This window comes from Platalea leucorodia (assembly GCF_965183815.1).
Source record: "Platalea leucorodia genome assembly, chromosome: 15".
NCBI classification, from domain to species: Eukaryota; Metazoa; Chordata; class Aves; order Pelecaniformes; family Threskiornithidae; genus Platalea; species Platalea leucorodia.
Window position 1 is genome coordinate 10,279,010 of NC_138837.1, and position 16,754 is coordinate 10,295,763.

Sequence of the window (16,754 nt, forward strand, 5' to 3'; positions counted from 1 at the left end):
ATGTATATAGAGAGAGCTTGTGCTTTTAATTTTTCAATAAATCTGTCAGGTTAGGAAAAGGCCGGGTGTGCGGGGGTTTCTTCGGAGCTGGGACGGGCGGGATAGGAAGGTAAGGGACAGGGATGCCTATGGGGCAGGCGGGGGTGCGGTGGCGATGGGCAGCATGGCTGGGCAAAACTGGGAGTCCCCATGTCCATCCTCATCTTTGGCCTCATCCCCATCCCTGTCCCCATCCCCATCTTCATCCCTATCTCCGGCTTCATCCCTACCCCCATCCCATCCCCTCCCATCCCCATCCCCATCCCCATCCCTACCCCCATCCCATCCCCATCCCTACCCCTACCCCCGTCCCATCCCCGTCCCATCCCATCCCTACCCCCATCCCATCCCCATTCCCATCCCATCCCCATCCCATCCCCATCCCATCCCCATCCCTACCCCCATCCCATCCCCATCCCATCCCCATCCCCATCCCTACCCCTACCCCCGTCCCATCCCCGTCCCATCCCATCCCTACCCCCATTCCCATCCCCATCCCTACCCCCATCCCATCCCCATCCCATCCCTACCCCCATCCCCATCCCCATCCCCGCTCCGCCCCACCAGGGGGTGCCCGCGCTGCATAAATTATGACAATGAGACCCACCCGCGGCGGCTGCGATTGGCCCCCCGCCGCGGGCTATGCAAATACGAAAGAGGGCCGGCTTTATGCTAACGACTTCCCGTTCCTCTCCGAGCGGCGCTCCCGGATTGGCGGAAAGCGGCGGGGATGCTAATGAGGGCGCTGGCTCCGCCCCCCGCCGCCGCGGGGCCGCGCTATTGTCCGGCGGGGCCGGGCCCGAGGAGGCGGCGGCGGCGGCGGCGGCGGCGGCGGGGCCGGGGCCGGGGCCGGGGCCGGGGCCGCCCAGCGCCGGGCGAGGAGGGGCCGGCCGGGGCCTCCCTGCAGGTGGGCAGCCGTTGCGTGCGAGTGGCGGGGGGGGGGCCCTCCAGCGGTGCCCTCCAGCGGTGCCCACGGGGTCCGTCCTGCAGGCAGCTGGGTCCGTCCTGCAGGCAGCTGGAGGGAAGAAGACCCCGTGAGCACAGCTGGATGCACAGCTGGGGACCCACGGGGGTGGCCTCATCCCGGGAGCCGCATCCAGCACCCCCCGGGCTCTGCCGAGCCCAGCTCTGGCAGGGCTGGCTCCCAACTGGGGGCTTTTTGGGGTCCCTGGGTGGAGGGGGCACCCCCAGCCCCACCGGGGTCCCGCAGCCGAAGGGACGCGCCGGGAGGATGCGGGACGGGACGCGACGCCTCTCCCCAGCACATGTCCTGCCCGCGCCTCCCGCGCCTTCGTGACCCCGAGGAAACTTGTCCTAACTTTTCTTATCGCACCGCTTCTTCCCATTCCGGGGCCCGATCTGCCACCCCGCTCCCGCAGGAGGTGCGGCCGGAGGATTTCGGGATTTCGGGAGGGTTTCATCAGGCTGGCGTGGCCGGGGCCGCCGAGGGCGGCAAGCCGCCAAGGCCGGGGCTCGCGCGGCGGTTGCGGGACGCGAGGCCGTGCCGCTGCCTGCGGCTCCTCCGAGGAAGTTGCGAGGGCTGCCTGCGGCTCCAGTTCCTCCTTTTATTTAAAGGGCAGCTTTGAGCGCACTCGGTGCCTCACAGTCGGGTTGCGGGTGCCGTCGGGTGTCCTGCCTTTCCCTTGCTCTGCAGCACCCTGGTGAAAGGATCCAGGCAGGGGGGTTTGAAGGGCTCCCCGCGGAGCGTAGCAGTCGATGTGACGTTCACCCAAACCCAGCCCGTTGCTGGTTAACCCCACCACTCACTCCCAGCTCCTCCGCTGCCCTCCCGCATCCCCCGCCGCCTCCCCTTGTCCTCTGCTAATAAGGGATCTCCGTGCCGCCGGCTCTGCCGCGGTGGCAGCTCTCTCCAGACAGAGATTAAGGCCGCCCTTGGCAGGCATTGCGGCCCCCGGCTCGCCCCAGCTCCCGCCGGTACGTCGGGGTTCGGCCCCAGGGTGTAAACCCGCAGCTTTGCAGGACGACGCCGTCCCGGGGGGACGGGGCCCTGCGCTGGGGACAGGAGGGCTCGTGTGCCGGGGAGGAGGCGGGAAAGCGGCCGCGGCAGCAGCTCCCGGTCCCGCCATGGGGCTTCGCTTCCGTGCAAGCGATGCAGAGATGCTGCCTCCGCGGGATTTCGGTGCCTCTCCGTGGGGCCGTGCCGGCGCGGGGGAGCTGGGGGGGACGTGGCCCCTCCAGGCAGAGGAACTGGGGGGGACGCGTGGGCTTTAGAGCGATGGTGTAGTAACAGGCGTGCGTGCTTTCGGAGGACGAGGAGGGTTTGTCAGGCTCTTCCTCGCTGTGATGATTTCTCCCTCGTTTTACAGGGAAATAGCACAAACTAAGAAAGCAGCGTTTCTGCTTCTCTGCCCTCTTTCATGCTCATAAAATGGGATTCTGCGGGCTTAAAAAAAGGGTTTCTAACCCAGGAATTCCTCCCTCCTGGAGTGCAGAAGCCCCTTGCCAAGTTTCAGCCCAAGGCCATTCTGGCCTCCTTCAAACCCCCCCAAAAGAGACGCTTGGGCTGGCAACGCCGCTCCTGCCAGGGGCTCGGACAAAAAGGCGAGCGAGACCCACGCTCCCAAAAACCAGCCCTCCCCATCCCTCCCCTGCAGATCGCCGGGACCAAACATCAGCCCCTGCTTGCTTTTAACCTCTCCTTTTAGACATTCAAGCAGAAAAATGGGTATTTTTAGGCAGCGCAGGCACAGGCAGAGCCCTGGGCGTGCAGGCTCAGAGCTTTTAGCTTAAAAAACCCTGCGGTCGGAGGTTGCCCTCTCGGGGTGCTGGGGTGCGGATCCCCGCGGGGATGCGGGTGCCTGGCACCTCTGGGAGATCGGGTGCTCTCTGGAGCTGAGTTTGGGTTTGGAGCTGGGGGCTTAGGAAAATAAAATATCCATCCCTTGTCCGGGAGGGGGGTTAAAGCCCCCCCCCTGCGTCCCATAGGCTTTAACCCCCCTCCCGGCCAAGGGATGGATATTTTATTTGGAGGCACAGTCACGGTTATTCCCCATCGCTCGAGGGACGTCACCTTCGTGCCGTGGGGATGGAGGTGGGGGGGGTTGAGCTCCCCCCCCCCGCCTGCTCTGCCCAGGGTCGATGAGGCAGCGAAGGCAGAGTGACAGCGGCCTTGTCCCCCCCCTCCATGTCACCGAGCGAGCCCTGGGGCAGGGGATGCGGCGTCTCCTCCGCTGTCACCACCGATAAACCCAGGAGCGGTGACGAGGCCTCGGCCTCGACTGCGCTGCTGTTCCTCTGCTTCATGCATGCAATGAGTTGGGCGGTCTCAGCTCCGCACCTCCCTGTCCCGGTGGGGTTTGCAGGACAGGGACAGGATCGCTGTGGCAGAGGGTGAAGCTGCCTGCAAAAGGGATCAGAGATTAGGAGCCGAGGGCAGGGACAGGCAGAGGCAACCCCTCCTGCCTGCTGGCCAGGCAGAGACCTGGCAGCACTCATCACTGCCCGGAGCAACCCCGCCTTGGTCCGAGCACCTCCAGCCCCGAGGCACAATTTGGGACAGCCCGGGCCGAGAGGCAGCGGGAGGAGAGGGGCTGAGGGTCTCAGGCCGAGCAAAGTTCAAGGGTAAAAGACATTTTCTAGCTGAGGCTTTTAAATTCCCTTTTAGCTCTTTGTCTGATTGCCCTCTTGCAAAATCCTAGTTTTCAAAGAGCAAGACTAAAAAAAAAAAATTATATATATATATATATACACACACATACACACTTGGGATTGTTTGCATTTGCTTTGTGGTTCCTGGGTACGTAGCCACATCATTTTTCAAGGTTTTCTGTGCTCCCATAACAGCAAGCAACTCACTTAAAGGGGAAAAAAAAGTCCAAGATTTTTCTCTTACCACCATGACCATCGGTGGAGGGACTTTCTGGGAAAGCGATAAACGTGGCTGGATTTGCAAGCAGATCCTGTAGTTTGTGGCTGCTGTGGGCAGCGCAGCCTGGGGAGAGGCTGCTCAGAGATGGGGTGACAGCCGACGGGTGCGGGTTAGGTATGATCCAGGCACCGGCCTGCCAAAACCGGGTAGCAAATGTTTTAACCCTCTTTGCCCCGAGACAAGAGGACCCTGGGGCTCCTTTCACCCACCGCCCCCCCGCTGGGCCCCCCGGGGCTGGCGTTTGGGGCTCCTCGTCTCGGGGATGCTGCGGGGCTCAAGGCGGGTCGGGGGCACTTCGGTGTGCTGCTTCTCCGCGCCGGGATGCAGGCGGGGGCTCGGGGCTGGAAACGTCCCAGCTCAGAGAGGGGCTAAAGCCAAAATCGCTCTTGAGCTGCATTGAGCAGTCGCAGAGCCTGAAGCATCCCATGGGCAGCCCCGTCCTCCCCGGTGGCAGGAGAAGCCATGGAGCATCTCCAGGTGTGGAGAACAGAGTTGCCGAGCCGACCTATGGGGAAAAGCCTTGTGCAAACACCCCAGCAAGTTTGCAGGACCTTAAGGGTTTCCTTGGGATTTGCTCCCCGCCCAGAAAGCCCCAAGGATGCAGGCAGGGCTGGGAGCGCGCTGCTGCCGGTGCAAGCGTGATGCCCGAGGACCTTGATGCCAGATGGCACCAGAAAATAACCCCAAAAAGCCCACTAACAGCAGAATTTAAGGCAGGGAATTTGCAGATCTGAGACTTCAGAGTGGGTTAGAGGACTTTTCCCGGAGCACGTGGGTGCCATAGGTTTGCGGCTCATCACCGCCATCCCCAAGCCAGCAGCACCCCGAAATCACTGCAGCACCCTCCGGCTAAGTGCAGCCAGCCCAGGGACCGTGCTGTGGTTTCGTTAGCAGCTGGGAGCTGGTGGGAGCTCTCCTCCGTGTGCCGCTAATTACACAGTAACGAGCTGGATTAATTGCCTGCCTGCAAATGTGCCAGGATGAACCATGGTGCCTGGTTACAGCTGTGGCGTCCCTGGGGCTGCGAGCAGCATCTCGGGGTGGGGGCCAGGCAGACCCCTCCTTGGAAATCTGGGATATGGACTTTGCCATATCCCGGATTTCCAAGGAGGAGTCTGCCTGGCTGAATTTTGGGGCTGTATGGCTGAATTTTGGGGCTGCTTGTCCTCCTGGAAGACCCAGCTCCCAATGGTCTCAGGGATTCCCCCCCGTTTTGCTTTGGCATTTTGCTCCAAATTCGATTAAAAAATAAAAGTTTTAACGAAAAGTGGCGCAGGAGGAGGGTTCGGCCGCCGCCACGCAGGCCTGATGGGGTTAAAAAATTTGCATCCGCTTGCAAACTTGGCAGGAAGCACCCGAGCATCGTTTCCTACTTCTGCAAAAGCCTGGCTGCCCCGCAGGTGCAGGAGGGTTTTGGGGTGCTCGGAGGGGTGCTGCTTTGGGAACCTCCAATGGGGTCGCGGTGATGGGGATATCCCGGGGATGCTGGTACGGGGTGAGTGTACCCCGCATGGGGCCAGTTGCTCCTCCGTGCTCCGGCCTGGGGATGCTGCGGGTGGTGGCCGGTGATGCCGGCGCGGTGCTCGGTACCAGCCTCCAGCATGTGGGCAGCTGCCGCCTCCGGCACCGCGTGGCCAAAATTGGGTAGCGAGGGGCTCAAATCCAGCCGAGGGGACATTGCCAGGAAAACCCCGTGGCCTTTCTTGCTACCCACCCTGCGGTTGGGTTTTCTGCATCCGGTGTCTCTTCAGCCGCCGCTGCGGCTCTGGGAACCCCGGCACACCGAGGAGCGGGGCGAGGGCTTTTAGGTCATCGGTGGAGTGAGTGTGCCGGGCCTCTGCTGGGATCCCTCTTGCTGTCAGCCCTCCAGAGCCAGAGGGGCCTCGGGGTGCTCCTGCCTCCCCTGGCACTATCCTGCACCGTGATGGCACCGCTGACGGTCCCCAGGCTGTGGCTGCCTGGCTGGGGTGATGTATGGGGGGTGCCAGCATGGGCTGGGTGTCCCCTGGTGCCCGCCCCAAGGGGGAAAAGCATTTTAGGGTGGCCCTGGGGGGCTCCTTTCCATGGGGACCCCCGGGGGCCATCGTGGCCCTGGAGGATGCGGCAGCGCCGGCTTTGTGGTGTTGATGGTGGGCTGCAGGGTAGGGGGTGGCCCGAGGATGTCACCCCCCGTCATGGGGGGTTGCCCTTGTCCCCAGGGTCTGGGGGACAGGGGAAGCCCCGGCAGTGGGGGGTGACACACCTCAAACAGAGCCTGCTGTGTCCCGCTGAGCATCCCCCCTCTCCCTGGCCCACCAGGACGCGGCGGCGATGATGTGACCTACATTTGTGGCAAGGAGGTCCCCGGCCCGCCGCCGCCGGGCCATGAAGCGGCACAAGTGACGGGGACGCCGTGCCTGCGGGCCATGGCCAGCCCGGCACCATGGCTGCACTGGACACAAACAGAGCTGACGCGCTGGGAGGGAGAGGAGGAGGAGGAGGAGGAAGACGACTTTGAAAGGCGGATGGACGAGGATGGGGTTATCAGCCCGGGGGAGGATGCCGGGAGCCCACCGTGGGGTGAGTCCTCCCCTCCGCGCTGCCCAAAGACCCTCGTGGGGGGTCCCGGGTGTCCCTGGAGCTGGGGGGCTGCGAGGGGGCTGGGGGGCACCATCCGGCTGGTGGCAGCCCCGCGGTGCTGGTGTTTTGCAGGCGACGGTGAGGACCTGGAGGAGGGGTCCCCGGCAGAGGCTGGTCGCTGGCACCCACCGCGGGACCTAGAGGACGAGGAGCAGGGCAGCTCCGGGGGGGACGAGGGGCCCTGGGGGGAAGAGAGCGATGGGGAGCCCTACCCTGAGCTCTCCTACGAGGGCCGGTGGGGCTCGGGGTCCAGCAGCAGCCCCGAGGTGCTGCGGGATGGCCGAGGTGTCTGCCAGCCCCGCGGCTGCAGCACGGATGGTGGTGACACCTCAGGGCTGTCGGACGCCAGCCCTGGCCCCGCCACCCCATCCCACCAGCACCGGCACTGGGACACAGCTGGGGATGCCGGCGGGGGGCACGGGCAGGGCTGGACCCGGAGACGGAGCCTCCTGCTGCACCGCTCCGACGACGACCTCTGCGATGCCACCAGCATCGAGCCTGTCCCCAAGCCCCAGCTGGGTGGGACGGGGCTGCCGGCCCCTGGCACCGCTGGCTTGGCACCCGCTGGGGAGCCCTGGGGTGCTGGGACCCCCCCTGCACCACAGCGGCACAACAGGTCCCAGGTACCCAAGAAAGTGGCACCCACCCTGCTGCCCCCCAAGCCCGGCCGGCCATCGCGGTCCCTGAGCCCCCGGCGGCGGCACACGGGCAGCAAGGAGACGAGGGATCCCTCGGGAACGGGCACCGGCACGGCTGATGGCACCCAGTATGGCCGAGGGCGGCTCAACCACCCCCTGCCCGACCTCTCCAAGGTGGAGGCGCGGGTGAAGTTCGACCAGAGCTACCGGCCGCCGCGGGGCCGAGCGCTGCCCACCCGCCCCAGGGCCCCGGCCGGCCCCATCGGCTTCAAGTCCCCGGCCGAAATCGTCCGGGAGGTGCTGCTGAGCAGCGGGGAGGGGGTTCCCCCGCAGCCCCCCGCCACCGCTGGGCTGCCGCAGGAGTTCAGGTCCCCCCAGCAAGCCACCGAGCTGGTGCAGCAGCTCCAGGTAATGCCCAGCTCCCCCAGTTCAGCCAGAGAGGCCTTACTGGGAGGGTCTCCAGGGTGGGGGGACCAGGGGGTGCGGGTGAAATGGAGATGTCACCAGCCCTGTGAGCCGGCCATGTGTCACTGATGGGAGGTTTGGTGCTGGTCACCTCTTCCCGGTCCTGCATGGGGGCTGGCGAGGAGGGAGGGACCAGGCAGGGGCGTGGGCAGCACTCGGGGCTGGAGGCAGGGGTGCTCGTGTCCCCCCCAGGATGCTTGTACACCCCCCGATGCTCATGGCCCCCAGGATGCTTGTCCCCTGGGATGCCCTCCTGTCTGCTGGGAGGAGCGGGAGGCCCTCCCCCACGCAGAGAAACGGGGGCCACACCTGCAGCAGATGGGCCGCGTGCTTTGGGGGGTGGGTTTCTGCACCCCGGCGTGTCCCCCACCCATGGGAGCTCCCCCCAGCCCCATCACCCCCACACAGGGATGCCTCCCTCCGTGCCACATCCCCTTTGCCACCCACCCCTCGGGCATCTTCCGAGCCCCCGTTCCCATGCCGGGTGCCGTCACCCGCTGCGTGTCCCCTTCCCGCAGGACGACTACCACAAGCTGCTGACGAAGTACGCCGAGGCCGAGAACACCATCGACCAGCTACGCCTGGGTGCCAGGGTGGGTGCTGGGGTGGGGACGGCTGCGGCGGGGCTCCCCGCTCTCTTCCCCCCTCCCCAGGGTTCTTCGGGATGTCTTCCTCCCCTGGCCCCACTCTTCCTCCTCCCGGGGAGCTGCGGTTGAGCAAGCCCAGCCCAGGGAGTGGGGGTTGAGGCTGCTGCGGCTGCTGCAGCAAAGCTGGGGGCCACCGTGCCCCCCCCCGCCCCGCGGGCTCCCCTCCGCGCCGGGGAGGTGGCCGTGCCGAAATGGCGGGGGCGGCTGCAGGGCACGTCACCAAAATGGCAGGCCAGCAGGCGGAAGCGCGTCCCCATGTCACCCTCGCCGCCTCCTGCCCTGCACCAGTGTGTGGGTGGGGAAACTGAGGCAGGGCTGCTGTTCGGCTGTGCCCCCTGCCCGGGCTGTGCCCCCCGCCTTCGCCCCCCCTGCCTGCTGTCCCCAGGGGGATGGGTGCTTCGGGGTGGGCAGCGCTGGGGTTGGGGTGCAGGGTGGGTGCCCCGAATCCCCTCTCCCTGCCCCCAGGTCAGCCTGTACGCCGACCCGCCACGGCCCAGCCGCAGCCTCACCATGGGCACCGTGGGCACCGGCTGCCGGGTGATGGCCCTCAGCATCCCGCAGGCCAGGACGGCGGCTTTCAGCATGGCCCCGGCCTCGCCATCCTCGCCGGGTGGAGGTGAGTTGAACCGCGTTTCCCTGTCCAGCTCATCGCCCTCCTGCTCCAGTTTTTTGGGGGGATGTTCAGCCGAGACCCCACACCCACGGCTTCCCCGCGGTTGGGGGGGACCAGTGCTGTGGTGGGGGTCCACAGCATCACCTTGTCCTCGTGTTTTCTTGCAGCTGCAGCACCGGGACCATCAGACCGGGGGGGATCACCCCGGCCTTCCCCCCCTCCAGCCGCGGGGGGCTGTCCCGCCTGCCCGGGGTCCTGCCGCTGCCCGGGGACCCAGCTGACGCGGACGCTGGCGGGACAGACCCACAAGCTGCAGGCGCAGGCAGGACGCAGCGGGGCTGCGGGGGGGTCCTGCAGCGGGGGGGTCCTGCAGCGGGGGGGGGCTGCAGCAGGGCTGGGCTCAGCCTCTTCTCTCCCACCCAGGTGGAATCCTTCGAAGGCCAGATCCCGGCAGGGAGCCCGGCGCCCCAGGAGCAGCTCCAGGTGCGTCAGCCCCTTCCCGACACCCCACCCCGGGGATGCGCAGGGGGGCCGGGGGGGCGGCAGGGACCAGAGGCCGAGCTGGCAGGCTCGGATGTCGCCGCCGTTGTGCCGCAGAGGTTTCGGAAGCTGAAGGATGCTCAGGATGCGCTGGAGCGGGCGTACCTGCGAGCCCGGCAGCAGCACCCAGGGCCCTCGGGGGAGTTTGATCCTGACCGGTAGGTGCTTAACCCCCACCGCCCCCTCCCCGCCAGCCGACCCCGAACCTGGTGTCTCCCCGGCACTGATGGTCACTGTCCTGCAGCGCGGTGGAAGGGGAGATTTTCCGCCTGGGGCTGCGCCTGGAGGAGCTGAAGGAGCGGTTGGAGCCCGGGGCCAGGCGGCAGCTCCCCCCACAGCACCCAGCCCAGTCCCGCTCCCCTCCAGCCCCTTCCCCGCCACCGGCTGCCCGCTCCCCGCACCCCGAGGTGAGCTGGGCAAGGGTGCAGGGGGGCGGATGGGGCTGGGGGCTGCAAAGATGCTGGGGTGGGGGCACCCTGCTGCGGCCGGGGTGGGGGCCATGCTTCTCTGACCCCCCTTCAGTCTGCCCTGCAGAGCCCCGTGCCGATGGAGGGTCCCCAGGGGACAGCGGGGGACAGCGAGGCGGTGGCAGGGGGGCTGCCCCGGCCCTTCTGGCACAAGGAGCTCCGAGTGGAGGAGGATTTCGGTGACCTGCTGGCGCAGTGAGTGCCCGCACGGTGGGGTGCAGGGGGGCATGGGCAGAGAGCGGCTCCCCGAAACCACCAACACCTGCCTGCGGGTCCCCCACAGGTACAAGCACTTCAAGTCCTTGCCGGAGTCACTGAGCATGGAGCAGCTGAGCCTGGCAGGGAGCAGGTCCCTGGAGGAGGTGGATGGTCCTGCGGCAGGGGACGGTGGCCCCAGCAAGGTCCCCTGCAGGACACGGTCACTAGAGGAGGGGGCTGACCTCGAGACCTCCCCCTTGTAAGTGTTGTGGGAGCACAGGTCCCCCAGGCAGGGCGAGCTAGAGGTTTTATGGCAAGTCACAGGTTTTACATCACTGTCGTTGATAGACTTCAGAGTTAACAGTTTCCATGGGAGAGCTGGCTGCACTAGGGCATTTCCCCATGTTTGGGGTCGCTCTGCCCCATTGCTCATGCTCTGTCCTCTCCCCGCAGACACCCCCCGGAGAGGAGAGCGGCACCGCTGCCCCCCGGGGAGTCTCCATGGCCAGAGGGGCCACGGGGCCACCTATTTCTACCCACCGCTGAGGGCCTGCCGGCCACAGCCAAGCCCCCCCTGGGGCTCCCCGAACCACCGCGGGCACCCCTGTCCCGCCGCAGCAGTGAGACGGGCAGCGCTGCCGCCCAGCACCGGGCCCGCAAGGTGAGTCCCCTGGGACTGCGGGTCCCCATCAGCTGGCTCCCTCAGACCCTGCCGGGGGGTCCTGGGGGTGCTCAGCACCAATCCTGCCCTCCTGACGCATCTACAGGAGCAGCGCATCGTGTCGCCGGAGACGGACAGCGGCTTCGTGGGCTCGGAGGCCAGCAGGGTGTCACCCCCCGTGCACACCCCCGAGCACCGGCCCCCCGGCACCGGGTACGGCTCAGGGTCCCTGCCCTCACTCTGGGGAGAGGATTCGGGCACACGGGCTGGCGGCTCTGTCTGGGGGGGATTTGGGGCATTGAAGGGGAGCAAGGATGGGGGGAGAGGCGGCGAGGACGTGGGGAGCAGGGAGGAGGTGCTGGGGGGGCGTGGGGTGGTGGAGATGTGCAGGGTGGTGCATGACCCGTCCCGTCCCCAGGACCCCCGGCTCACTGGGACCCTCCATCTCCATCCCCATCCCCGCAACCCTCCATCCTCCGCGGAAGAGAGAGGCCACCCCGCTTCCCTCCAGGACGGCGCTGATGGGCATCTACCCCGCGAGTGGGCAGGGTGGCACGGGGGGGGCCCCGCCTGCCCCCCAGCACCCCCTCACAGAGCAGCTCCCCCCCCGGCTGGGCCGGGAGCGCAGGCAGCGAGGCAGGACCCGACGGTGATGGCAGTGAGTAGGCAGCGTTTCGGGGAGAGACGTGTCCCCAGGGAGAGAGATTTGGGGGGGCCCGGGCTCTGCGGATGGAAGAGGCTCTGGTTTATGGTGTTCCCCCAAGCCCCTTGGGGTGCTGGCCTGGGGGTGCCTCCCGCCTGCTGACTCTGCTCTCCCAGGTCTCTGCTGGGGGGGGTGACACCCCCATGTCCCGCGCCGCCAACCTCGGCTCACTGTGTCCCCCCTCCTCCCCAGCTCACACGGACTCGGAGGCCGAAGGCAGGAGTTGCGTCAGCGCCGGCAGCCACCCCCCAGCCACAGCCAGGGGCCCGGCCAGCCCCCCGCCATCCCCCGAAACACCGTCCCCCACCCCGCTGTCCCCCGACCCGCCATCCCTCGCCCCGGCTTGCTGTGACCTGCTGGGCTCCCGTCTGGAGCGCGAGTGAGTGTCCATGTACCCCCCCAAAACGGGGCCAACCCCCCGGTGACACAGGGACCCCGCCATGCAGTCCCCAAAGGCACCAGCATCCTCCGCTGGGCAGCAGCAGGTTTTCCTTTCTCAGAGAGCCAGGATCTAGCTGGGGCTGAGTCCTCCAAACTCATGACATGTGTGGGCTGGCTGAGACTGGACCCCAGCCCAGACAAGCCCCAGGCTTGGTTTTGGGGAGCATCACAGCATGAGCCACTGGGTCCTGGCTGGTGGGGATGGGGGCAGGCACGGGGTCCGGGGAGGATGGGGCTGCTCCCCCCGGGACCCCCAGCGGCAGCCAGCCCTGTTGGGAGCCTTGCTGGCTGCAGGTGTCCCTCACCGTGGCATCTGTCCTGCGGCAGCCAGGCCATCCAGGCGCTGCGGGACGAGGTGTGGCGGCTGCAGCAGAGGCTGGAGGAGAGCCTGCGCCGCTCCCGCAGCTATCCCGAGGGAAAAGCCGCCCCGCGTGCCACCCCGGCCAGGAGGCAACCAGTAGCCAGCGGACCATCGTCTCCCAAGGACGCAGCACCCCCGGGGTAGGTGACAGGAGGGACCTCGGGAGGGGGGGTGGCAGCAGCCACCCTGTTTGGGGACAGCACTGTGCCCCATGGGCGTGGGGACACCCCCAGCCGCAGCCCGTCCCATTTCTGCTGCGACCGGGCTGGGGTGGTGGGCCGGGGGGATGCCTCAGGGGACACTGAGGGGTCTGGGTGGTGACAGCAGCTCCGTCCCCTCCGCAGGGAGCCGAGCCCCCCGGTGCGGGGCAGGGCAGCCCCCGGGGTGGCACCCACGAGGAGGGGGAGGTCGGCATCGCTGCCCCGGGACAGGCCGGAGCTGGACCTCAGTAAGTGGGACCCTGCCGGGGTGGGGACGGAGGGGACAGCGGGGACATGCTCCTCTCTGCACGCTGCTTCCCCTTCCCCAAACGGAGCGGGGTGCTGGTGGGGCTGCGGGGCCACGGGGACAGGGCAGGTCCCAGTGGCCCCATGGGACCCAGCACCGCTCAGCCCAGGGCCAGATCCTGCAGATCTGGGGCTCGGACCCACTGGATCCCACCCTGCTTCCCTCTCCTCCGCCACAGCCTCCGAGCCGGACCCCTCACCCTCCGGGCCCCGGGCCACCCTCACCCCGCGGAAGAGCCCTGGGAGCCCCCCGGGTGCGGTGACGTTTCGGGGACAGTACACAGGTGGGTGCCAGCGGTGGTCAGTGCCGGGGACTGAGGGCGGCCGCCCCGCATTGGTCTCCCTGGCCATGCTCATGCTGGGTTTTGGCAGGGACACGGTACCAGGCAGGGTCGCCATGTGCCGCCCCGGCACCCCGAGAAGAGCCGGGCACCCCAGGATGCCCCCGGTGCCGTGGGACCAGGACACCGTCAGGTGAGTGGCCCTGGGAGCAGCACCCAGCCCCTTCTGGCCTTCCCTAACCCCTGCTAATGGAGCTGCTAATGACTTAGCCCTGTCCTTTAGCTAAAGGTTAACCCAGCCCGTTCCCGGGTCACAGCGCGGAGCCGGGCTCTGCTGTGTCCCGTGGCTGCCAGGGACGGAGCTGAATGCATGCAGAGTGCTTTGCAGACACCCCCGTTTTGCAGACGCCCCTGTTTTGAAGAGTCCCCCTTTGCAGAGTTCCCCTTTTTGCAGACCCGTCCCTTTTTGCAGACACCTTCCCTTTTGCAAATACCCCCCGTTTTTGCAGACACCCCCTTTTCAGACTCCCCGTTTTGCAGACCCCCCTTTTGCAGACCCTGCTTTTCAGACCCCCCCTTTGCAGCTCCCCCTTTGCAGCTGCCCTTGCAGGGAAAGGCCTCCCCCTCCTGTCCCAGCGCCCCCAAACCGCTCTGCTCTGTCCGACCCCCCCTTGCTTGGTCTGCGTGGGGACGCTCCTGGGCACACTCGCTCCTCTCTCCGTAGCCGGCTCCTGGGTGGGCGACGCCGCGAGGCAGCCCCAGCACAGCACCCCGAGGAGGACGCGCTGCCCCACTTGCCGGGCACCCGTGGGTCCCCCCGCACCCAGCACCAGGGCCGGAGCCACACACGGTGGGTGACGGGGGTGGCACGTGCTTGGCACGGCTCATCCCTGCGTGGGTGCTGGGGTGGGGGGAACAGGGAACAACCCTCAGAGCCCTGGCACAGCGCTGGGACACTGCCTGGGGACAGAAGTGACAGGCAGCGGTGGCACCACCCGCTGCCCAGGGGGCGGGTGTTCCCACCCAGCAGTGGCAGCCCAGCGTGGCATGGAGTGGGGGGCTCACCTGGGGCTGCTGCCCCCTGCACCCTCCTGGGGACATCTAACACCCCGGGGACATCCAACACCCCGGGGACGTCTAACCAGCTTCTTCCCCCCAGCAGAGCGTGGCCCCAGTGGCATGTCCCCCCCAGCCTCCCACGCTGGTCCCCGAGCCGAGAAGCCGGAGCAGCCCGGACTTTGGTACTTGGCAGCCAGCCCTGGTGCCACCGCCGCCATCGGCTGCCTTGCGCCCGTCCCCCTCGTGCCTTACGCGCCCTCCGTGCTGTAAGGATGCTCTGCGGCGGGATGGGGGCCGGGTGGGTGGTCGGCATCTCCCAGGGCTGTGCCCACCCCAGGGACCCGCTGGTTTGCCCACAGGGCCCAGGCACCCGGGTGGCAGCCAGCTGGGAGCGGGGCCACACAGCCCCGGCTCCCTTTGGAGGGGGGTCTGCATGGGGGTGAGCGTCAGGAGATGGGTGCTGGGGGTTGGAGATGGATGAGATGGGGAGAGGGTTGAAAAACAAGGCAGGGTGGAGGCACAGAGCCCCGCGGGGGTCACAGCCCATGGAGCAAAGCCGAGCCTGTGTCCCCTTCTTCTTCCCAGCTACTGCTCCCCAGCGGCACCTACCTCAGCCCCAGCCATGGCCGGGGTCCCCCTCCAACACGCCGCGGGGCACTGGCGGGCAGAGCATCCCCCCCGGCCGCACGCCGCTGGCCACCGCCGCTGCCTGACCCTGGACCTGGCTGAGTTGGAGGAGCTGAACCGGTCACTGAGCCGGGCCATGGAGGCTGCCCAGAGCGTGAGGCTCACCACCACCCGCATGAGCCGGGTGCTGGCTGCCGAGCTGAGCCGAGCGCGGGACCTGCGGGGCTCCTGCCTCTTCTGAGGGTCCCGCCGGCACCTGCCGAGCCCTCCCTGCCCTCGCAGGGGGCAGGAGGAGGAGGATGGTGCCCCCCATCAGCATCCCTGCCAGATCTGGAGGCATCTCCATGGGGTCCTGCGCTGGCTCCCATCTTGCTTACCTTATCCCTCCTGCAGCGTTTGTCCATCTGTCTGTCCATTTTCGGGACCACCCAAGCTGCAGGAGGGAGGGCGAGATGTGGGCAGAGGTCTCCCAAGACCTGCACCATCCTGCGGCGCCCCGGGGTGCGAGCACAGCCCCGGCAGGAGGGCACCGTCCCCTGGGACCATCGGGGTGGCCCCGTCTCCCCCAAGGCAGACACCACCCTGAGCTGAGCGCTTCTGGGGATGCTCCGACTTTGTGTAGGTCCTACTGCAACACGGGCCGAGCCCCCGTTGGCAGCTGTGTTTACCTCCGTGCCTGCATGGGCAGAAATACCCGCGATTCCCTGTTCACCCCCCTTCCCAGCTTTAGGCCTCCTCCGGGGGCTCGATGCCCTGGGATCCACCCGCGTGCCCCCCTCCGCCCTCGGCTCTGCCCTTGCACTTGAACCGAGCCAGGTCCTCCCTGGGAAACCTCTTCTTTTTGTGGTTTTATGTGATTTTTTTTTTCCTCCAAGGTAGCTAGCAAGCAGCTAAGTTACTCTTTTATAGGGTTGATGGATGGTACATAATATATGTGTTTGTATGTATATATATGTATCTCTATCTAGATACATATATATGTTCTGGTTTTAATTTCCAGCATAATCCTTAGGGCATTTGAGGGGGTTTGTCCATCCCTGGATGTGGCCACCCACAGTGTTGTCCAGGCAGAAAAATAAGAAGGATTTGGAGTTTTCCTTGGGATTCCTAGGGGATCTGGGCTGGTAAAGGAAAAATCGCCCCGTGAGACCGAGGTGTGGGCAGGGTCCGGCCCCGAGGGTGTCTGCAGAGCCCCTGTACCTCCAGGCTGCGTTTGTAATGAGTTAATGCCTATTTTTTTAGCAAAATGGATGTGGTCGGAGCAGCCCTTGGAGAGGTCACGGCGCCTTGGAGGTGGGTGCTCTGCACCCCACAAACCCCGGGGGGACCCTCCGGCTGCACCCGCCGGCACCGGGGTCCCACATGGGACCTGCCCCCCCTGCCGCAGGATGGATCCGGCCAAATCCCCCCTCTCCATCCCTGAGCATCTCTGCCTGCAGTGCCCCTGGCTGTGTTTATGTGTAGGACCTACCTAAAGTGCCCTGTGTCAAATTTATTTATTTTTGAATTTTGTTGTTGTTGTTGTACAAAGACCCGCGTTTGGGGGGGAACGGCGAACGCCCCCGGCAAGTCACTCAGGTCTAGAGCCTCCCCAGGCGCTCGCAAAGCCACTGAGCCCGGACCCTGCAACCAGCCCTTTGGGGGGAGGGGGGTGGGTTGGGGGCTTTTAGAGGATTTTAGAGGATTTTAGGCTCTCTGGTTGCATCTGCTCGTAGCCCCGGCCCGAGCGAGCCGACGGGCCCGGTCGTGGCCGCGCTGGAAGCCGCGACCCCCCCAGCCCGGCCGGGGTGCGTGGGGAGCGCGGCGGTATTTAACTATCCCAAACACAACGGCCAGGAGCAAAGATTTTTTTTTCCATATCTCCTATTTTGTAATGACCAGCAGCACCATTCGGATGCTATTTTGTACTGAGATAATCGCCTATTTTTGAAGGAAATAAATGCCGTTGGTTGGCTTGTGGGGTTTTTCTTCCTTTTCGAAGCCGATTCTCGGGTGAGTTT

General features: G+C 66.3%; 1 protein-coding gene across 1 annotated transcript; it reads left to right on the forward strand.

Moving 5' to 3' along the window:
- Positions 1–890: 890 nt before the first annotated feature.
- AKNA (AT-hook transcription factor) lies at positions 891–16,707 on the forward strand. Its single transcript, XM_082327260.1, is given in 23 exon segments — positions 891–946; positions 6,227–6,487; positions 6,620–7,593; positions 8,169–8,243; positions 8,763–8,913; positions 9,078–9,232; positions 9,334–9,393; positions 9,508–9,608; positions 9,695–9,857; positions 9,985–10,112; positions 10,201–10,374; positions 10,569–10,776; positions 10,883–10,989; positions 11,195–11,333; positions 11,335–11,434; positions 11,672–11,858; positions 12,248–12,421; positions 12,626–12,729; positions 12,967–13,071; positions 13,160–13,261; positions 13,793–13,918; positions 14,231–14,393; positions 14,713–16,707. Coding segments are annotated over 22 exon segments (3,933 nt in total). The 5' UTR covers positions 891–946; positions 6,227–6,333; the 3' UTR covers positions 14,996–16,707.
- The last annotated feature ends 47 nt before the right edge of the window (positions 16,708–16,754 follow it).